The sequence below is a fragment of the Ictalurus punctatus genome, chromosome 4, assembly GCF_001660625.3.
Source record: "Ictalurus punctatus breed USDA103 chromosome 4, Coco_2.0, whole genome shotgun sequence".
Lineage (NCBI taxonomy): Eukaryota > Metazoa > Chordata > Actinopteri > Siluriformes > Ictaluridae > Ictalurus > Ictalurus punctatus.
Genome location: NC_071284.1, coordinates 17,327,202 through 17,351,272, shown reverse-complemented (window position 1 = coordinate 17,351,272; position 24,071 = coordinate 17,327,202). Strand labels below are relative to the sequence as shown.

General features: G+C 42.3%; 1 protein-coding gene across 2 annotated transcripts in view; it reads left to right on the top strand.

Moving 5' to 3' along the window:
• slco3a1a (solute carrier organic anion transporter family member 3A1a) overlaps positions 1 to 20,078 on the top strand; it is an 85,840-nt gene extending 65,762 nt beyond the window's left edge. For both annotated transcript variants that reach the window (XM_047153478.2, XM_047153477.2), the window contains exons 5-10: positions 1,291 to 1,455; positions 1,590 to 1,788; positions 2,027 to 2,195; positions 18,102 to 18,274; positions 18,597 to 18,661; positions 18,846 to 20,078. In XM_047153478.2, the coding sequence (XP_047009434.1) occupies positions 1,291 to 1,455; positions 1,590 to 1,788; positions 2,027 to 2,195; positions 18,102 to 18,274; positions 18,597 to 18,661; positions 18,846 to 19,207 (1,133 nt within the window). In that variant the 3' untranslated portion in view covers positions 19,208 to 20,078. The remainder of the gene's footprint in view (positions 1 to 1,290; positions 1,456 to 1,589; positions 1,789 to 2,026; positions 2,196 to 18,101; positions 18,275 to 18,596; positions 18,662 to 18,845) is intronic.
• The last annotated feature ends 3,993 nt before the right edge of the window (positions 20,079 to 24,071 follow it).

Sequence of the window (24,071 nt, the reverse complement as noted above, 5' to 3'; positions counted from 1 at the left end):
GATCATAACATCAGGGGCTTGAGCAAGGCCCTTAACCCTGATCCAGGGGCATTGTATCATGGCTGACCCTGCACTCTGACCCCAGCTTCCTAATAAGCCTGGATATGTAAAGAAAGTCATTTCACTGTGCTGTAATGTATATGTGGCAAATAAACGTTCCACCTTAAGACCTACCTGGTCATGGAACAGCTGAACAGCCAATTTTCAAATTACTTTTGGTCCCTTAAAAAGGGGGGACAACATATAAAAAAGTGCTGTAATTCCTACACTGTTCACCCAATTTGGTCATATTTATATTCTTATTTAATATCAACTCCAATATGCTGTGGTAGACAGCTAAACTATGAATCTGTGTGTGTATGTGTGTGTGTGTGTGTGTGTGTGTGTGTGTTTGTGTGTCTATGTGTGTAGCCTCAATCAGACACTTTAATAGAAAAACCTGTGCCCCTGCTCATTCATGCGTTTACTGTACCCAGTCAGCCAATTATGTTGCAGATGTACAGTGCATAAAATCAGGTCAAAAGCTTCAGTTAATGTTCACATGAAACTTCAGAATTGGGGAAAAATGTCCAGTGTGACCATGGTGTAGCTGTTGGTTCCAGATGGTTTGAGTATTTCAGAAACTGCTGACCTCTGGGATTTTCATGCACAGCAGTCATGCACAGCAGTGTTTACCCAGAATGGTGTGAAAAACAAAAAATAGCAGGTCACTGGCAGTTCTGTGGGCATATTGCTGATTAGAGAGGTCAAAGGAGAATTGCCAGACTGGTTGGAGCTGAAGTACGGTAACCCAAATAACCACTCTTCACAACTATGGTGAGCAGAAAAGCATCTCAGAATTCACAATATGTCTAACCTTAAGGCAATTGATCTACAACACAGGAGACCACATTCGGTTCCACTCCTGGGAGGCAGTAACAGTAATCTGAGGCTACAATGGGCACAGGCTCACTGAAACTTTGCAATTGAAGATTGCAGAAAAACCAGGCAATGTTCACATCCCTCATTCCCCAAAGTTTTGCAATCATCTCACACGAAACTTAGAATCAGCTAGAATCAGACAAATCAGATCATTTGTTTTGATTTGCAACGCATAACACATGAACTCAAGTTCATTGAGATAACGAAAGGCTGTCATTAGAAGATGCAAACATTAGACTCTGCGAATCAAATTATGCTTTATTTATGGTTGGGAATTTATGGCATAAATAAATATTGGATAAAATGCAGAGTCTGTTGGAGCATCATTAAGGCTACTGTAATAACCACCCACCCTCTCTCTCTGCTCAGTGATTCCCAAGGTGACTAAACATCTGCTGTCTAACCCGGTGTTCACCTGTATTGTCCTTGCTGCGTGTATGGAGATTGCAGTAGTTGCTGGTTTTGCTGCCTTCTTGGGAAAGTATTTGGAGCAACAGTTTAATCTTACAACCACCTCGGCCAATCAGCTTCTGGGTATGTAAGACATGCCTCCCTAATATAGGCCATACTGCATGCAGTAGAGTCCAAATTCATATCTTCCTCATTAAAATTAGTTGAAACCATATTAATATTATTGTTATTAAAGAAATTAATTTAGCTTCTTGCAGGTATGACAGCCATCCCATGTGCATGTCTGGGCATTTTTATGGGAGGTCTTTTGGTGAAGAAGCTGAATCTGTGTGCTCTGGGTGCTGTTCGTATGGCCATGTTGGTCAACCTGATTTCCACCACCTGCTATGTGTCTTTCCTCTTCCTTGGATGTGACACAGGCCCTGTTGCTGGTGTGACCATCGCCTATGGCAATGAGTGAGCATTGCTTTGTTTATTTGTTTTTCAGAAGGATTGTTTTATGTTTTGTTCACATCTATGCACACTTATTAAAATGGGCTTAAAGAGCAGTTTGGTTTTTAAAAAATTTCCCTACCTTTAACAGGTGTGTTGTATTTTAATATGATTCGAGAGTGCACTTAATTCATAACTGCCACCTTGTGAGTTTTATTTAGTATGTGTAAAACCTAATATTTGAATGTGTGTGTGTGTATAGAACCTTGCAGCCAGGCCAAACACCAGAAGCTCCATGCATTAGTGAGTGTAACTGCTACACATCGTCCGTTAGCCCCGTTTGTGGCTCTAATGGGGTCACATACCTGTCCTCCTGCTTTGCTGGCTGCACCAGGTCCATTAGCACTGGAGTGCTTCCTCGACCGGCTCAGGTTATTTATTACTCTTTCATATGCCACACTCCTTCTTCCACGTCCCACTCTTTATCTAATTTTTTATGTTAACCTCTGTCTAACTATCTTTCTACAGTCAACCACACAACAACTGGAAAGCTTGAAAAGAATGGGCTAAACTGAATGTAAAATTAAGGAATAAGACACAACAGACCATACTGCTATACAGAAGTGATGCATGCGGGGGGTGGGGGTGCATTATTTTCGTATAACAGCATGGAATGGAGTGTTATTCCACTTTTACCACAGCAGTTTGCCAGGGATTAAAATGGTTGAGTTAATGTATGAAATGTTACACATTTTAATGGTTCATAGTAGGGCTGCAACTAACGATTATTTCCATAATCAATTAGTTGGCCGATTATTATTATTATTTTTAATTGATCGATTAATCGGATGGGGGGGTTGCAAACTTACAGTACCAATTTTTTTGTTGATTTAAAATAAAATCCACAAACTAAGTGTTACAAATATAAACTTCAGACTAAAACGTTACACAACTGTTTGTCTAAAACAGAAAAGAACCTAATAGGTACACACACACACACAACAGAATAGGACTGTAGTTTAATTCAGTGCTTTTTGTGCATACATAAAAAATTATGCATAAATACACATATACATACACATATATATATATTTATATTATATTATATATTAATATATAATATATATAATAATATTATATTATATATTATATATATATATATAAAATATATATATATATATATATATATAGTAGGGAATTTAGCCAGCGGTGGGCGGAGCACAGACACACAGGAGGCCGTTTCAGTGTTCTGTGTAGAGTGATCTTTATTTAAGTCCTCTGGTGAGGGGGGTGCGTGTGTGGGTTGATTTGCGACTGGGCGGCACGGGTCTCGGCTGTCAGCCGTTACAGCCGGGGTGGGCAGAGCCATCACTCGCGTTGGAGTCGTCTGAAACCAGAAACAAACACACAACAACAATTAGCAGACATGCACTCGTCGGTAAAATCGCATAAAACACGCCAGAGGTTCACGCACATGCTCGGAGATACTTCTCTTCCTTCTACAAGGGGAATATCACCCTTTTATACTCTCCCCTCGCATGCTGGATGGTGGAATTCTTCCGCACGGTGCACCATTCACGAGCCGTGGGTGTGTCGGCGGCCCCGCCCCGCCGCCACGTGCTCTCTAGCCGTCCAAAACATTTGGTGGCGCTGAAGCGGAGCTGTCTCATCCATGCCACAGCGGCAGTCGCGATCTTTGTTCCCTGTGTGCCAGCCGCCGGCCTGTCGCCACAGTACCCCTCCCTCAGCTCCGAGCCCACTGCCATCGTGTGTCGGGCCCACAGTGCATCCTGCCGCGAGAGGCCATCTGCATTCCCATGGTGGGTCCCTGCCTGGTGCTTTACCTGAAAAGAGAAATCCTGCAACGAGAGGAACCATCGGGTTACCCTGGCATTAGTGTCTTTGGCCTTGGCCATCCACTGCAGTGGGGCGTGGTCTGTCAACAGGACAAAGTGCCGACCAGCCAGGTAGTATCGCAGCTCTTCAACGGCCCATTTTGTCGCCAGGGCTTCTCTTTCCACGGCCTCATACTTCCTCTCAGCTAGGGACAACTTTCAACTGATATAGAGGACCAGGTGTTCCTCCCCGTCGAAGGTCTGCGAGAGAACAGAGCCCAGCATGGTCTCGGAGGTATCTGTGTGTACGGTGAATGGTTGACCGAAGTCTGTGTTGCGTAGTACTGGGGCACTGGTGAGGGCCTCCTTTAGAGCTTGGAACACCTGCTCTGCCTCCGCAGCCCTTCTTCATAAGGTCTGGGAGGGGGGGAGGCTACAGAGGAGAAGTTAGGTACGAATCTGCGGTAATACCCCGCCAACCCCAAGAAGGCACGTACCTGTTTCTTTGATGTGGGCCGGGGGTAGTCCTTCACTGCCTTGAGTTTCTTCGCCTGTGGCTTCAGCATACCCCAGCCAATACGATAGCCCAGGTACTGTACCTCGGTCAGCCCTAGGTGGCATTTCTTGGGGTTGGCTGTCAGCCCGGCCTTCCGGAGTTCCTTCAGAACCTCCCCCAGGTGGAACAGGTGGTCTGACCAAGTGGAGGAGTGGATGACTACGTCGTCTAGGTAGGCGGCTGCAAACATACGGTGGGGTCGCAGAACAATGTCCATCAGCCGCTGGAACGTTGCGGGCACCCCGTGTAGCCCGAAGGGGAGAACCCGGTACTGCCAGTGATCGGTGGCCATGCTGAAGGCTGTCTTCGGTCTCGCGTCCGGTGCCAGCGCGACTTGCCAGTTGCAAGGCTTTTCGTTAGGTCCAGGGTAGTCATGAACCGGGCCCTCCCCAGTCGCTCCACGAGGTCATCCACTCGGGGGCAGGGATAGCTATCGAACTCGGAGACCTGGTTCAGCTTCTGGAAGTCATTACAAAGCCGAATACTTCTGTCCGGCTTCGGCACGACGACAGTGGAGCTGGACCAGGGGCTGTTGGACTCCTCTATGATGTGGTCCGGCAGCATTCGGCCAACTTCTTCCTCGATAGCCTTGCGCCAGGCCTCTGGGACACGGTAGGGCCGCTGTCTTACCACTACTCCTGGACGGGTTTTGATCTCGTGGTGGACCAGCTGTGGCATTCCTGGGGAGGTAGAAAACACATCAGAGAATTGGTCCACCAACTCTGTTAGCTCCTGTCTTTGTGTGGGGGTAAGGTCCTCCCTTAATTCTACCAAGGTACCCTTGCCGTGCTCTGTGTACAGAGCCGTGTACACTGATTCTACCAGCGCCGGTTCTACCCACTTCTTCAGCAGATTCACATGGTTGAGTTTTTCCTCTGCTCGCTTACTTGGCTGCTGCAAGCAGTAGTTTACGGGCCCTTTTCGCTCAAGGACTGTGTACAGGCCTTGCCACCGGGCCAGGAACTTGCAAGTGAGGCGCAGGAGGGTGTCCATCTGTCCACTTAGCTTAGCTCCCGGCCTGTAGCACCACCGGTGGAACTCAGTCGCCGCCTGGAGGGGGTTCCGCCCACACCATGCCAGGATCTCTCTTTTTACCACTTCATAGTCCCCTACATCCTCCGGAGCGAGGGCATGGTAAGCTGCACATGCTTCTCCAGAAAACAGCGGGCCGAGGATGCACGGCCACTCTTCGATACCCCAGCTCTCCTGGTGCACAACCCGTTCGAAGGCTTCCAGGTAGGCCTCGATATCGTCCTCTGGGGACTCTGGAAACCCAGGTCCTGGGTTTCACGGCTGGTATCAGGGTGACGAGGGGTAGAAACAGAGATCGTGGCTTTCAGGGCCAGCAGCTCCCGGATTGCGACCTGTAGGCTCTCGGCGAGCTGCTGTGTTATGATCTGCTGCTGGAGGCTGGCCTCTATTAGTTGCTGCAGCAGGGAATCCATCTATTGAGGAAGAAAAATTTTAATTAAAAAAAAGGGGAATTTAAAAATATTTATTTATTTTTTATTGATGGGGCAGGTCTGTGCTCCTGCCCGCATCCTCCACCAGTGTAGGGAATTTAGCCAGCGGTGGCCGGAGCACAGACACCCAGGAGGCTGTTTCATTGCTCTGTGTAGAGTGATTTTTATTTAAATCTATCGGTGAGGGGAGTGCGGGTGCGTGTGTGGGTTGAAGTGCGACCGGGCGGCAAGGGTCTCGGCCGTCGGCGGTTAAAGCCCGGGGGGCGGAGCCATCACTCGCGTTGGAGACGCCTGAAACCAGAAACAAACACACAATGTCGATTAGCAGACATGCACTTGTCGGTAAAATCGCATAAAACACGCCAGAGGTTCGCGTACATGCTCGGAGATACTTCTCTCCCTTCTGTGAGGGGAATATCGCTCTTTTATACTCTCTCCTCGCTTGCTGGATGGTGAAATTCTTCCGCGCGGTGCACCATTCACGATCCGTAGGTGTGTCAGCGGCCACGTGCGCTGCCACGTGCTCTCTGGCCGTCCAAAACATTTGGTGGCGCTGAAGCGCAGCTGTATCTTCCACGCCACAGCAGCAGTCGCAGGAGGAGCGATCTCTGTCTTTGTTTCCTGTGCGCCGGCCGCCGGCCTGTCCCCACAATGTGTGGGTGTGTGTATATGTATAATGTGTGTATTTTATGCGATTTTTTATATTTTATTTATATATATATATATATATATATATATATATATATATATATATATATATAAATATATATAATATATACACATATTATATATATATATATATATACATATTATATATATATATATATATATATATACACACACACACATACATACTATATATATATATATATATATATATATATATATATATATATATATATATATATATATATATATATATATATATATATATATATATATATACACACACACACACACACACACATACATACATACATATACACATACACACACACACACACACACACAGAGTATCTCACAAAAGTGAGTACACCCCTCACATTTTTGTAAATATTTGATTATATCTTTTCATGTGACAACACTGAAGAAATGACACTTTGCTACAATGTAAAGTAGTGAGTGTACAGCTTGTGTAACAGTGTAAATTTGCTGTGCCCTCAAAATAACTCAACACACAGCCATTAATGTCTAAACCGCTGGCAAGAAAACTGAGTACACCCCTAAGTGAAAATGTCTAAATTGGGCCCAATTAGCCATTTTCCCTTCCCGGTGTCATGTGACTTGTTAGTGTTACAAGGTCTCAGGTGTGAATGGGGAGCAGATGTGTTAAATTTGGTGTCATCGCTCTCACACACTCCCTCATACTGGTCACTGGAAGTTCAACATGGCATCTCATGGCAAAGAACTCTCTGAGGACCTGAAAAAAAGAATTGTTGCTCTACATAAAGATGGCCTAGGCTTTAAGAAGATTGCCAAGACCCTGACACTCAGCTGCAGCATGGTGGCCAAGACTATACAGCGGTTTAACAGGACAGGATCCACTCAGAACACGTCTCGCCATGGTCGACCAAAGAAGTTGAGTGCACGTACTCACCGTCATTCCAGAGGTTGTCTTTGGGGAAATAGATGTATGAGTGCTGCCAGCATTGCTGTAGAGGTTGGGGGGTCAGCCTGTCAGTGCTCAGACCATATGCTGCACACTGCATCAAATTGGTCAGCATGGCTGTCGTCGCAGAAGGAAGCCTCTTCTAAAGATGATGCACAAGAAAGCCCACAAACAGTTTGCTGAAGACAAGCAGACTAACAACATGGATTACTGGAACCGTGTCCTGTGGTCTGATGAGACCAAAATAAACTCATTTGGTTCAGATGGTGTCAAGCGTGTGTGGTGGCAACTAGGTGAGGAGTACAAAGACAAGTGTATCTTGCCTACAGTCAAGCATGGTGGTGGGAGTGTCATGGTCTGGGGGTGCATGAGTGTGAAACAGAGCATGATCAGTATGCAGTATTCCAGCATGATAACGACCCCAAACACACCTCCAAGGTGACCACGGCCATGCTAAAGAAGCTAAGGGTGATGGACTGGCCAAGCATGTCTCCAGACCTAAACCCTGTTGAGCATCTGTGGGGCATCCTCAAATGGAAGGTGGAGGAGCACAAGGTGTCTAATGTCCAGCTCTGTGATGTCATCATGGAGGAGTACAAGAGGAATCCAGTGACAACCTGTGAAGCTCTGGTGAACTCCATGCCCAAGAAGGTTAAGGCAGTGCTGGAAAATAATGGTGGCCACACAAAATATTGACACTTTGGGCCCAATATGGACATTTTCACTTAAGGGTGTACTCACTTTTGTTGCCAGCGGTTTAGACATTAATGGCTGTGTGTTGAGTTATTTTGAGGGGACAGCAAATTTACACTGTTACACAAGCTGTACACTCACTACTTTACATTGTAGCAAAGTGTCATTTCTTCAGTGTTGTCACATGAAAAGATATAATCAAATATTTACAAAAATGTGAGGGGTGTACTCACTTTTGTGAGATACTGTGTGTGTGTGTATATATATATATATATATATATATATATATATATATATATATATATATATATATATATATATATATATATATATATATATATATATATATATATATATATACACACACACACACACACACACACATACACACACACATACATATACACAGAATTTACACTGCAAGCATGCAAATGCAACATATAATGACAATAACCTTAAATTAAACTAAACCTTTTAAGCAATTTGCACCAGTTTCCCCTGCCCCTTGCACACAGTGGAGCATTTTGGATATAAACATAAGTTTGTGCTCATGCATCACTGTTTGATCTCCACGGTGTTTAATATAAAATGCCCCCCTGCCTTAGAGGACTTTCTTCCTCAGTCACTTGATGATTTCGCCTCCATCTGATGGTGACTGAGGTCATGTTGGGAATAAAAGGTAACATTGACAAATAGTAAACTGAATAAAGTCATTGTCGTTGACTCTGGGTATTAGGCTAAAGCTAGCGGCGTCGCATTACATGCGTATGACGTCATGTGCCGTCGACTAGGAAGTGGCTTACACTTCCGGTTAGTAAAAACATCGCTAGTTATATATTTGAGATGATATTACCTTTCTAAAATTCACATTAGAGTATATAGTGCATAGTGTAAGTGTATAGTCTGTCATTTGGGATGCAACTTTAGTATTTACTGTCCGATGCGTTTTCGGAACAGAAGTAACGTAGTGAGTAAATGCACCCCGTGCCGCGCGCAGACCAAATAATCAATAATGAGATACGTTGACAACAATTTTCATAATCAATTATTATCGATTTTCTCGATTAGTTGTTGCAGCTCTAGTTCATAGTGAGATTTAATGTTGTGAACATCTGAGAATCTAGTTACTTCCTGTCCTCACTTATGTCAGAGCTGCAATAAACAGTCATTCCCTCACCAGCCTCTCTCTCTCTCTTTCAAAAAAAAACCCTAGAAATTGTCATTTTACAGAGAATTTTTTTTTTTTTTTCATTTTTATTGAACATTTCTGCTGAACTAAACATTTCTGCTGGACATTTCTGCTGAACATTTCTATTGAACATTTCTGCTGAATTAAAAATTTCTGCTGGACTAAACATTTCTGCTGAACATTTCTGGTGAACACGTCTACCAAACATGTCTGCTGAACATCACCTTTTTTCTTCTCTCCTCCCCTCCCTTTCCCAAATATTCCATTGAGAAGACAAAACAAACAAACAAACAAAAACAAATTGAGCAACACACAGCAGTAAACATTCACAGGTTTTTTTCTTTTTATACTAACAAAGGAACACAAAATTAAAAGTAAACCCGCCCCCGCCCCCCCAGCTCATCATGGCTACCCAATAACTATCGCTGGTTATATAGATATTGTAAGACCCAACAACAGGCACAAAAATTTAAGTGGGAAGTGTCTAACTCCATAAAGTATACGATAAAGGGTTGCCATAAAAAAAAAACTTGTCTGTACAACCTTTCAACGTATACCTTATTTTCTCGAGTTTTAGAAAAAACATCACGTCCTTTAGCCACTGGGAGATAGATGGGTATTTAGCAGACTTCCAATGCAACAGTAGGGAACGTCTTGCTATAAGGGATGTGAAAGCAATAACATCCTTTTGTATCAAGCTCAATGGAACATCAGGAATCCCAAATACAATCCCTCAGGGAGTCATCAGGAATCCCAAATACAGCAATCAATGGGCAAGGCTTTAAATCTACCCTAAGAATAGTGGACATGATGGTAAAAAACCAGACCAAAAACCATGGAGATCACGGCAGAAGAAAAACATATGGCCAAGATGGCAGGGAGAGCCATGGCATTTATCACACTTGTCCTCTATGTCAGGATACATCACAGAAAGTCTCGATTTGGACAGATGGACTCTGTTTAAAACATTGAACTGTATAAGTCTAAGATGAGCACAAGAAGTGGTAGACTGTACCCTCCCTATAGCACGTTCCCAACATTCCTCACTTATCTGTACTCCTAACTCCGTTTCCCACGCATTCCTAATTTTGTTACTCGACTCACTACCTAGCGCCAGAATAAAATCATAAATCCTAGAAATCATTCCTCTCTGATGTGGATTGTTTGAAAACAAGCTTTCCCAAGCCTGTTCAGGAGGCGCAGAGGGGAAATCAGGAAAACATCTAGAAACGAAATTCCGAACTTGAAAATACTGAAAAAAATGCATCACAGGGAGGTCATAACTCGATGCCAGATTGGCAAAGCTATCAAACACACCATCGGCATACAAATCTCTAACTTGTTTAATACCCTTGTCATGCCATACTGAAAATGTGGAGTCCAAACACGATGGAGGAAATAGATGGTTGTTGACTAAAGGACCCAAAGAGGATGCACCTACAAATTTAAAGTGCCGTCTAAATTGATACCAAGTCTTAAGTGTGTTGAGGACAACTAGATTATCAGTATATAGGGAGAGTTTTGTAGGTAAAGAGGAGTAAAGCAAAGCAGGTAAAGAGGATTCTTCCAGGTAAAGAGGATATTTCCAATTTACACCAAGAAGATCCAAGAGATTTAACCCAGTAGCAAAGTTTATGAATGTGCGCAGCCCAGTAATAGAATTGAAAATTGGGTAATGCAAGTCCTCCACTAAGTCTACATTTCTGCAATAAAGATTTACTAACCCTTGGTGGCTTCCCACCCCAAATAAATGTACTAATTATCTTATCCAATGAATCGAAGAGTGATTTTGGCAGAGAAAGAGGCACTTACTGGAACAAGAAAAGAAACTTCGGTAATATATTCATTTTGACTACATTGATCCTGCCAATTAGAGAAAGGGGTAAGTTACCCCAACTCTGAATGTTAGATTTAACCTTTGAGATAAGGGGAGTGAAGTTAGCTGATGAAAGATTAGATAAAGAATGTGTCACGTTGATACCTAGGTATTTAAACCTGACTGACTAAATCGAAATGGTAAATCTGACTGTTGGAGACAAAATGCTGCAGTATTGACAAGAAAACAGTCGCTTTTATCTAAATTTAATTTATAACCAGAGCCAACACCAAAGGACCCCAGAACACCCAAGACAGCTGGCATAGCAACAATAGGATCGGTTACATACAATAACAAAATCATCAGCATATAGCGACAATTTGTATTCTACACCGTATCAAACTATTCCTTTAAACAAGGGAGAAGATTTTAGTGCAATAGACAGCAGCTCGACAGCAAAAAGCAGAGGGGATAAAGGACAACCTTGACGACACCCTCATCCGAGAACAAAATAATCCGAATAAATATCGTTTGTCTGAACCCTGGCATAAAGGAGGCTAATCCAAGAAATAAACTCATCCCCAAATCCGAACTTCCTCAAGACTGCAAACAAATACTCCCACTCAACCCTATCAAATGCTTTTTCAGCATCTAATGAAATCACAATCTCAGGGAGCACAGATGAATGCTTTGAATAAATTATATTAAAGAGTGTACGGGTATTAAAAAACAATTGACGTCCCTTCATAAAACCGTTCTGCTCTTCGGACATAATATAAGGGAGTATATTCTCTAAACGAGATGCCATTACTTTCGCCAACACCTTTACATCTGCATTAAGCAGAGACAGTGGTCTATAAGAACCGCAGGAGGTTGGATCCTTACCCTCCTTAAGAAGCAGAGCTATCGTGGCTTGTGTCAATGTTGGAGGCAAAGACCCACATTCCAAAGATTCGTTGAACATAGCCAAAAGCAATGGAGCCAGTTTTCCAATAAACGTTTAAAAAAAATTCAATTGGAAACCCATCCGGGCCAGGAGCTTTGTTAGATTGCATAGTTTTAACTGAAATTAAAATTTCTTCAAGAGAGAGTGGGGAGTCCAGTTGCATAGCAGTATTCAAATCAATAACGGTTACACAGGTTTTGAAGAAATGCATTCACTTTAGTATTGTCTGTTGGAAATTCGGACATATAAAGCGAAGAGTAAAACGATTTAAAAGTAGCATTAATTTCCATGGGATCTGTAGTGACAATATTATAAGTGTTTTTTATACTAGGTATGAGATGGGAAGTAGCCTGTCGTCGTAGCTGATGTGCCAGTAAACGACTTGGCTTGTCGCCATGTTCATAATATGAACCACGAGTACGTAACAACAAGCGTTCCACCTCTTTAGTCGAAATAAGATTAAATTCTGCCTGTTAGTGGAGACGTTGTTTAAGAAGTTCTGGAGAGGGGTTCAATGCACATCTTTGATCGAGCTTACTGATCGCAAATGTAAGTTCATTAAGCCTAGCAGGGCGTTTTTTATTACAGTGAGCAGAATAAGAAATAATCTGCCCTCTGATATAGGATTTAAGTGTCTCCCATAACAATGAATAAGAGGTGGAGTCATTCTGATTGAAGAAAAGAAAGTCATCAATAGAAGTAGAAATGAACTCACAGAATTCACTGTCTGCTAAAAGAAGAGAATTAAATCTCCAAGGCGGTGGGCTACGTTTATAAATAGAAAGATAAATATCTAATTGTAGAGGCACATGGTCAGAAATGACAATACCCAAATAGTCAGAAGAAACTACACAAGAATCAAGAGTGCTGTCTATAAAAAAATAATCAATCCTCGAATAGGAATGATGCACCTGGGAAAAGAAAGAAAACTTTTTAAGAAAGGGGTTACGGGATCTCCAGGGATCAATGAGACCATTCTGACATAAAATCAGAAAATGTTTTAGACATTGCAGATTGATTCAGAGTACAGGGATTAGACCGATCTAAGTTTGGGTCAATTACACCGTTTAAATCTCCACCGAAAATCAGCAGGTGAGTATTTAAGAAAGGGAGATTGCTCAACAATCTATTAGCAAATTCCACATCATCAAAGTTTGGAGCGTATACATTTACCAACACCACCTGTCTTTGCATCAGAGTACCAGCAACTATAATATATCTACCATTCGCATCAGCGATAACGTTAGTGGACGAAAACTGTAACATTTTGTCAATTAAAATAGCGACCCCTCTTGCTTTTGAATTAAAGTTCGAGTGGAAGACTTGACTCACCCAAGGGCAGTGTAAACTTTGATGATCTTTAATACGTATGTGCGTCTCCTGTAAAAATATTATATTGAAGTTTAAACGTTTCAAATGTGTAAGAACCTTAGATCTCTTGACGGGATTACCCATACCTCTGACGTTCCAACTAATAAATCTTAAAGGCGTGCCTGTCCCAGCTATGCTGGGATCCATATTACTACTAACCCTTTAAATAAAGTAAACCATAGGAATATAAATAGCCAATTATAGCTGAAGTGGTACCTCCACCCAACCCAAACACACACCCAACGTCTCCATAAAATAAGGGAGACAGCAGTGTTTCCCACCAAGAGTTGTCCATAATGTGAAAACAACTCAAAGAGTAAGCTGAACTAACAAACAAAATTACCTAAACAAAAAAAATTCCAGTAAGAGAAAAGTCCCCTACTGACCTCAAATCTGATAAATAGTCTGCGCACATTAACAAATATAATGTCCTTACCTTTTAAAGACTTGTAACAAATAATATAACAGTGTAGCACGTAAAGTTGAGGAAATAGCACTAATAAAATGAAATAAACAGAAACTCTAACCCGGCCAGAGCAACAAAACAGAGAAGCACATTACATACAGAAGTAGATTTAAGAGGAGTAAGTCCACAAAATCTAGACGAAGTAATGCATCGACAATATCTTCAATAAGAATCCGAATTCTGTAGAGCTGGAAGGCCGAGTGCAAAAAAAGAATAAAAGAAAAGTAAAGAAATACTCCACTATATAGGTGATGCAATTCACCCTGATATCAAGAGTTTAACGTAGTCTCCTGCTTCCTCCGCTGAAATAAAGTCCTTCTAAGCACTGTTATATGTAATGCGAAGCCGAGCTGGGTGAAGTATTCCATAGCAAGCGCCCTCAATACCACGAAGTTGATGCCGAACCTCGTTAAACGCAGCCCGGGCCCGGGCTATATTGGTTGTGTAGTCAGGGAAAACGGAGATGGTCAAATCCTTCACTTTAATCCGCTGGATCTCTCTCACGCGGCGTAAAATGTCAACACAGTCACTGTGATAGTGGAATCTGCACACAATAGCTCGTGGTCGTTCACCAGGCTTGGGCTTCGGCTGAAGGGTCTGGTGGGACCGGTCCAAAACCGGCTCCTTCTCCAGACCAAACGCCTCTTTTAACAAGGCCGCTACAGCAGCAGTTGTACAGGTGTCAGAGCCCTCTGGAACTCCGACTATCCTAACATTATTGCGCCGTGACCTCGACTCCAAATCCTCACATTCATTCTCTAATTGAGTCACGGTCGCAGTGAGAGACTCGATAGTAGTCTTCATATGAACTATGTCATCGGTGCAATTGGAGAGTGCGTGCTGCATTTCCACAGCAGTACCTTTCAGTGTTGATATGGAACCTCGGTAGCGACTTTATCACTAGCCTGCTGTGTTTTCACGGCCTGCAGGTCAAGCTGGATAGTAGACAGCGCACCCCCGAGAGTCTCCTGGAGCTCCTTTTTTAAAATATCAGCAATCTCCTTCCTCAGTGAAGCCAGCAACTCAAGCTTGAGTGCGACGAAGTCACGGTCACCGCTCGGCAACGCGGATGCGGATTCAGAGGGAGAAGGGGACTCGCTTGCGGCGCGCACCCTAGCCCTGAGTTGTGTCTAAATACTACCACGGGTTTTCGTATTCTTTCCAGACATTTTAACGAGCCACAAAGTTAAAAGTGCAAACAAAGAAAAGTAGTAGAATAAGTCAAAATATATTATATGACCAAAAAGCACTAATTAATTACAATTTTAATCAAAATCAGCAGGAGACAAGTTTGCATCCTACTCCATCGAACTCCGAATTCCCTTCCTGGAGATCTTTGAGTGTGTGGCAGCTGAGGGGGAATGGCCAGAGGAGGAATGGGCTCTGTGACTCCTCCCCTTCCTATCAAAGGAAGCCCAGCTTGCCGCCCAGCAACTGCCGCCCACAGTTGGAGTATTCCAGCGTCAATAGGACGGTCTTGCAGCATGTTAACTGGGCACCTAAGGAGCACCAACGATGCTTCCATTCGCTGCAGCTCCCTAAGGTCAGCTGCCCCATCACCTAAACACAACAGCTGAAGGACTGTTGGAGAAATTCGTCATTTCACTCCCGACAGGAATGGTGGAGTGGGTCCAATGCCACTGGCACGTGTCCCTCGATGAAGCCGTGCAGCTGGCGGAGGATCACTTGGTGGTGATCACTAGTGCAAATGTCTTCCTTTTTTTTTTTTCTCTCTCCTACTCCTCTCCCGGTCCAAGCTCCCTAGAACCGAGGTGCATGGGAGCCTCAAAATTGGCCCTCCAAATATGGTTTCCTCTTCATTTTTCCTGCCCCCTTCTCCTTGACCCAAATGTCCCCCAATGGGCATTTCCAGGATCAGCATTTCGTCAGGGAAGTGGGAACACTAATCCAGATCCCTAACATGATGCGGGTCTCCCTCGATCAAGCAGGAACGCGAGTATAGAAGGGAGTACACATCGGGCCTTGGTGGACTCAGGGTGTAACGAGACCACCAGGACCGTTGACGTCAGCTCTACATCAGGGGGACACGGAGGATGGGAATGGCGTTGCCCCTCCATCCTAGTGGGGATTACCCCTTGGGGCAGTTGTGCAACTAGTCCCTGAGGCATGCCTTTGACCAAGTGAGAGTAATTGATGGTTAGCAAATTCAGCCTATGTGATGTTGCACTATCCCACCCATATTTTTCAATTATTAAAGATAGGTTATATCGAGTGATATAAGACTCTCAAACTAAGGAAACTAAGGAGATGACCCAGTTGTTAGTACTGATGAGCACCTGTTCCTTGCTGCTCATCACAATCCCATGGCTGGGCATTTGGGGCAGTAGAAAACACATAAACCATATCATGGCCAGGTTTTTATTGGCTGGGCATTTGCAACAATGTGATGAATGCCAGCTGGTGAATCCACCGGCCACCCAAAAAGCCAGGTTGAAGGAGGAATGTTTCCAGTGTGTTTCTGCCTCTTCCCGGTCGAACAGACTTCATAGAGCACCATATTGAGACTCCTTCGGGTGTGGTTGTACGCAGCCCCCATACCGGTCATCTGATTCCCTTAACACAAAAAAAACCAACAAATGTGGCTTGGGATTAACTCAAGGCTATGCTTGACATGGGAGTCATTGATTAGTCCCACAGTCATTGGAGCAACCTGCTGGTCTTTGTTTTTGTGTGGACTTTAGAAAAGTCAACACAGTGTGTAAATTTGATGCATATCCAATGCCTTGCATTGATGAACTGCTCGATCTGTTAGGCACGGTTCGCTTTTGTGGACACTGGACTTAACCAAGGAGTATTGGCAGATTACCTTGACTCCAGTATCTCACAGAAAACTGCCTTTTTCCACTCTGTTTGGGTTACACCAATTTGTCAGCCTCAGGTTTGGGTTGTTTGGAGCCCCAGCGACATTTCAATATCTCATGGACAGAATCCTCTGCCAGCATACAGTATGCCCCTGCTTATTTTGATGACAGTCATTTATAGTTATGATTGGCAATGGCATTTACAACATCTGAGGGCTTTCCTGAGATCCATGAGATGGGTGGGACTCAAACCCGAATAAGTGTGCAATTGGACGGGTGGAAGTACGGTATCTAAGCTTGGTGTGAGGCAGTTCCTTGGGCTGGTTAGCTATTATTGGAGGTTTGCACTTAATTGTTCATACATCACCACTGACTGGTCTCACTAAAATGGGAGTGCTAGATCCAGTCCAGTGGACAGAGCTGTACGAGCAGGCTTTCTGCCCAGTAAAAGAGGTTTTGTGTGGGGGCCCGCTGTTACATTCTCCTGACTTTTCTGTTCTCTTTGTTCTGCAAACTGACATGTCGGACAGCGGGCTGGGGGCCATTTTGTCCCAGATGGTGAATGGGGAGGGACACCCTGAGCTGTACTGAAAGTTGTCGGTAAGGGAGACCAAGTACAGCATGATTGATAAAGAGTGTTTGACCATCAAGTGGGTGGTCACCCTCCAGTACTACCTTTTGGGGTGCCCTATTACGTTCTGTTCCAATCACGCCCCGCTCCAATGGCTCCACTGCATGAAGGATGCCATTGCCGGCTCACTCATTGGTATCTGGCACTTCTGCAATTTAAGTTTGAGGTGTTCCACAGGCTGGGGGTACAGATGGTCATGGAGGATTAACTCTCCCGCCAGGGGGAGGCAGCTGCAGGACGGATGGCTCCGAGAGAAAGTGAAAGAGCGATATAGCTGGTGGAGCTCATATGGCATGCATGCACGCACCCACACACACACCCATAAACATACTGCGGAGCGTGAACTTGAATCTGACAGAGCGAAAGCTGCGAGTCCAAGACAGACCTGTTTTCTGTTGTTTTACTGTTTGAGTTTTTTAAAAGTGCGCTGTAAAGCAGGGACTGAATAAATGGCTAGAAATTCATTTGCCTCCCGAGTCTTCTTCTACAACCTCACACACCAGGGTTCTGAAATACAATTTGACCATTTGACACTTTACCAAGAAATGATTGCATGATCATGCTATGTTTGTTTGGCAAACAAGGAAAAGCACTGATGCCCACTGTAAAATCTGGTGGTGGCTCATTGATGTAACTGCTTTGCAATTCATCTACTAATCAATATTTTAATTGCAAGCATTTATTTCATATAGGTCCCAAAAATGCCTCTTTTCCAATTTTGCTGAGCTTATAGAATTGTTGTAAAATGCTGATTTATAAACTTAACTTATATAAAAATTGTGTTATTGTTATTAGTTTTTCTCATTTTTCATTTTGTTAGAGTGCTAAAGTTTAGCAAATAATGAATAATGTCAGTACAGGTTTTTATTGTAATGCAACAATAAATAATTTTCCCTGTGGTTCTGTACTAATATTTCCGTTTTCCCTTTAACCCCTACAGAACCTGACAGGATGTGCATGCATTTCTGGTGATGGCATTCCCTCCACAGTTGTGCCAGGCAAATGCCCGAGTCCTGGGTGCCAGGAGGCTTTCCTAATTTTCCTGTGTGTGATCTGTGCCTGCAGCATGATTGGAGCCATGGCTCAGACGCCCTCAGTCATCATCCTCATCAGGTAACTCAGCTTGAGACATGTAGAGACTCTATTTCAACTTATGTCCAAGTAAAAAGAAGATCTAATTAAGAATGTGTCACATCCTTTTCCTACACATTTGAGACTTGTAGAGAATTAACAGAATTGCCTAGGCATTATAATGTAAAATCAGTTCATTTAATGCAATTTTGCCTGCAAAGGATTTGAACAACCTCATGCATCTTAAACATTTCTTGCTAACATTTTCGTCTTTGCTAGACAGGACATTAGGCTCATGAACTCTGCAACCACATTGTTTATCTATTTCTCAATCTCTCTTTCCATCTCTTTCCATGACTTTTAGGACGGTCAGCCCAGAGTTGAAGTCATATGCACTTGGAGTTCTGTTTCTCTTATTGCGACTGCTGGGTAAGATGCATCCGTCTATACACTGATAGTTAAGGAGCAGTTTAGGTCCAGATTGTGTTATTTTAAGGCCCTGAAGACCTTTCAGATTTAAGCAGCAGTCCTTTAGATTTAACATGATCTCCTCTCTATGATTTAATTAAAATTGTAAAGAGAGCCATGATTACTGAATCTTACTGTTCCACAGGATTCATCCCACCTCCTTTGATCTTCGGTGTGGGGATTGACTCCACCTGCCTGTTCTGGAGCAGCGAGTGTGACACAAAGGGTGCATGCGTGCTATATGACAATGTGGCCTATCGCCACCTCTATGTGAGCTTGGCCATTGTGCTGAAAATAATTGCCTTCCTGCTGTACACCACCACATGGCAGTGTTTACGTTGCAACTATAAGAAGTACATCAAGAATAATGAGGCGTATGTGACATCCACTGAAATTTTCTCTTCCGACGTTAATTTGGATAGTTTGGGCAAAGACATTAACAGGACAAAATTTATATACAACTTGGAAGATCATGAATGGTGTGAAAACATGGAATCTGTTTTATAGTGGTTGGTACTTATTAATGTTGTTTGTTTGGTTTTTTTGTTTTTTAAAGAAAAGCACTTGATTTCCTCCTTCTATGGTGATGTGTTTAAGGTGCCATTGGTCACTGTAAGAGACTGTTGCACTTTTTGAATTAATACTAATCTTTTTTTTTGGTCCACTATAGAAGATGCATCAGAGAATGATTATTGTTCAGTTCCATTGATCTACAGTCAGGTTCATAAATATTTGGAGATGGTTATTTTTATTTGTCGACCACAGGATATTGAAGGTGGTATGCTTTGGATCATGAGCAGTTTCCTCTCTTCCATTTTTTTTTTCTTCCCACTGTTGTGGTACACATTGATCTTTGTCTCATCTATCCATAGGATGTTGTTCCAGAGCTGTACAGGCTTTTGTTTAGATTTGTTTTAGTTTGAAATCTTTATGCTAGTCTTCATGTTTTTGAGGTTTACCAAAGGTTTACATCTTGTGATAAGCCATCTGTATTCACTGTGGTGAAAGCTTCTCTTGATTGCTGACTTTGACACAGGTACACCTACCAGGGTGTTCTTTCTTTTTAAGAATGTACCAAATAGTTGATTTGGCCACGCCTAATGTTTTTGCTGTCTCTCTGATTGGTTTGTTTAGTTTGTTTTTTTTTTTGACTAATAATGACATGCTTCACTGGCAGTGACAGCTTTTTGGACCTAATATTGAGAGTTAACAACAGCAGATTCCGAATTCAAATGCCCATCAACCCTAGACTTTTTATCTGCTTAATCTCCAGTTATTTTTGGTCCCTTAAAAAGGTGAGGACCACAAGTGCTGTAATTCCTACACTGCTCACACGATTTGGATGCAAATACCCTCAAATTAAAGCTGAAAGTTTGCACATTGTGGTTATCATTCAGTAAATGTTCATTATTTAATTTCAACTCCAATGTACTATGTTAGACCGTTAAATTCCAATAACTTTGTCAGTGTCAAATATTTGTGGACCTGACTGTATGTTATAGTAGGTAGTTGAAGTCATCTGCTGTATTTTCAAACTAAAAACTAGTCAAGGTAGTGGCCTTGATTTTAGATCAGTTACCCATTCATGTCATCTTAAGTTTCAGTAAGTATATAAATTTTATATTTCTTGGTTTGTATGAACAAGAAGTCACATAAAAATATTTAACAGAGCAGTTAGGTAAGATCTCAATTTTGGTTTGATACCTGAAAAAAACTGAAATAGCAATAAAAAAAAAAATTAAACACACACACACACACACACACATACATGCACACACAGTGGGGGAAATAAGTATTGAACGTGTAAATATTTTTTTCAATACATATATTTCCGATGAGGTTATTCATATGAAATTTTCACCAGACTTTGGTATTAACTAATGAAATCCACACAGATATAGAAATTCAAACATTAAAGTCCATAAATTAAGTTATGTGTAATAAAGTGGAAGGACAGGAAAAAAGTATTGAACACACTAACTGAAATTTATTTAATACTTGGTGGCAAAGGCTTTGTTTGTAATGACAGCTTCAAGACACTTCCTGGATGAAGAAATTAATCAACCACAGTATTCAGGTGTGATTTTGGCCCATTCGTCTAAAAATACTGTCTTTAAATCTTGTTCAATTGGATTCAAGTCAGGTGACTGACTGGGCCATTCTAAAACCTTTATTATTTTTCTACCAATTGAGAGTTTCCTTTCCTATATGCCTTGGATCGTTGTCCTGCTGGAAGGTCCACCCATGTCTCAGCTTCATCATCCTGATGGGTGGTAGCAGATTCTTCTCAAGAATTTCCCTGTAAAGGGCTCCATTCATCGTTCCTTTAGTTATATGAAGTCTGCCAGTACCATGCGATGAAAAAAAGCCCCACACCATAACCACATCCATACTTCACTTTTGGTACAGTGTTTTTAGTGTGTTGTGCAGTGCCATTTCTTCTCCAAACATGGAGTGTCATATGACAACCAGAAAGTTAAATTTTGCTCTTGTCTGACCAGACTACACTCTCCCAGTATTTAACAGGCTTGTTCAAATGACTTTTTTTAAATAATGGAGTGAACATGCATAGAGGCCATGGCGGTGGAGTGCATTACCTATTGTTTTTTCTGTGACGATGGTACCTACTGCCTCCAAGTGTTTCTGGAGCTCTTTCTGAATTGTCCTTGACTCTTGGGCTACTGTTCTTCTCACTACCTGGTCAGAAATCTTGCGAGGAGCTCCTGTGCGTGGCCGGTTGATGACGGCCACGCACAGGCCCCAACGTTGCTTACTGGAAGACTCAAAAGTCTTGAAATATGTCTGTATCTGATTCCATCAATATGTTAAGGTTGTGAAAGCCTTGGAAGAGCTCTTTGCTTTTATCCATCATGAGATGCTTATGTGACACCTTGGTAATGAAAAGCCTTTTTATAGACCATCAATTTACTAACCCAGATTATATTAATTTGCACAGATAGGAGGTATATTTGTAAATACCTACGGATTTCAGCTGGTTCCTTGGCTTGAAGAACTGCTTTTTCTTAGTGTGTTCAATACTTTTTTCCTGTGTCATTCCACTTTATTACACATAACTTTATTTATGGACTTTAATGTTGTGAATTCTTTATATTTCCGGATTTCTTGAGTTAATACTGATTTCTGGTGAAAAATTCATGTGAATAAACTTATTGGAAATATATTTACTGGAAAAAAATTGTTGACACGTTCAATACTTATTTTCCCACTGTGTGTCTCTCTCTCTGTGTATATTATATTATAATATATATTAACATTATATATATATATATATATATATATATATATATATATATATATATATATATATATATATATATATATATATATATAACAACTTAAAACACATCACCTTTGGTGGCAGACAACCCAATTTTTAGGTGAGCAAAAGTAAATAACATTTAATATTTGGTTGCATATCCCCTTCTCACAATAACAGTATGAAGCTGGTCACCCACTGACCTCACCAAACTGTTTCACCATTCTTTTTTGTTGCTTTTTCAGGCTTGTACCACAGCTTCTTTCAAATGTATTTGTTTTTGTTTTGGGGAGAGTTGGGGGGGGGGGGGGCAGTTCTCCCTTCAGTCTCCTATTCAGGAGGCGAAATGCATGCTCAACTGGGTTATGGTCTGGTGATTGACTTGACCAGTTTAAAACCTTCCACTTGTTGGCGGTGCTTTTTGGCTCATTGTCTTGCTGCACAATGAAGTTCCTCCCAATTAGATTGGATGCATTTCACTGTAAAGTGGAAGACAGAATGTTTCTGTAGACTTCGGAATTCATTCTGCTGCTACCATCATGAGTTACATCATCAGTAAAATTAGTAGGCCCATTCCAGAAGCAGCCATACAAGCCCAAGCCATAACACTACCTCCACCATGCTTGAATGATGAGCTTCTATGTATGGATCATGAGCAGATCCATTCTTTTTTCATGCTTTGGCCTTTCCATCACTTTGGTAGAGGTTAATCTTAGTTCCAGAACTTTCGTGGCTTGACTTTGTATTTCTTTGCGAATTCCAATCTCGTCTTCTGAATATTACTGCTCATGAGTGGTTAGCATCTTGTGGTATGCCTTCTATATTTCTGCAAGTCTTCAATGCTTGTGCAATGGCTCTGATTGATTTCCCCATGTCCTCAGCTTCAGAATGGCTTGCTTTTCTCCCATAGGCTGCTCTCTGGTCTTCACATTGGTGTATCCTTTTTAACAACAAATCTAGTCTTCACAGGTGACTCCTAGGGCTCCAACCAAGAGTAGAGCCATTGTTTCTTCAAAAGTATATTGGAACATGTGACTGAAGCATTTCTTGCTGCCCAGGTATGCACTGTTAAACTGATTTTTTAATCACTTGATAAAAATGTGGGTTCAAACAAAAGTTGCCATGTTCTAAATTGTTTAACACATCCAGATGTAAAAATGAGGAAATGAAAGCTGAAATTCTGATCTATCGTTTCAAATTCCTCTTTTGATCTCAAACCAAAGGTCTTCAATGTAGCGTGAAAAAAATAAAAAAGAATTGGCCTTGCTGTTCCAGTACTTTCAGAGGGGACAGTGTATATATAGGCCGATCAGCCATCATAATAAAACCATTGACAGGTGAAGTGAATAAAATTGATTATTTTATTACAATGGAACCTGTTAAGGGGTGGGATATATTAGGCAACAAATGAACATGGGCAGGAAAAATGGGCAAGCAATCTGAGCGACCTTTACTAGGGCCAAATTTTGATGGCTAGATGACTGGGTCAGAGCATCTCCATAACGGTAGGTCAAAAGGGGTCCAAGGAAGGAAAATCAGTGAACCGGTGACAGGGTCATGGGTGCCCAAGGCTCATTGATGCGAATGGGGAGTGAAGGCTAGCCTGTCTGGTTCAATTCCATAAAAGAGCTACTGTAGCACAAATTGCTGAAAAAGTTAACACTGGCTAAGATAGAAAGGTGTCAGCACACACAGTACATTGCAGTTTGCTGTGTATGGGGCTGCGTACCCACAGAATGGTCAGAGTGCCCATGCTGACCCCTGTCCACTGCTGAAAGCACCTACAATGGGCATGGGAACATCAAAACTGGACCATGGAGCAATGGAACAACGTGGCCTGGTCTGATGAATCACATTTTCATTTATATCATGTGAACAGCAGGGCATTCATGTGGATGCTATAACCTAAACAGACCAAGTACACCCCTTCATGGCAACAGTATTCCCTAATGGCAGTGGCCGCTTTCAGTAGGATAATGCACCCTGCCACACTGCAAAAATTGTTCAGGAATGGTTTGAGGAACATGACAAAGGGTTCAAGGTGTTGACTTGGCCTACAATTTCCTCAGATCTCAATCCAATCACACATCTGTG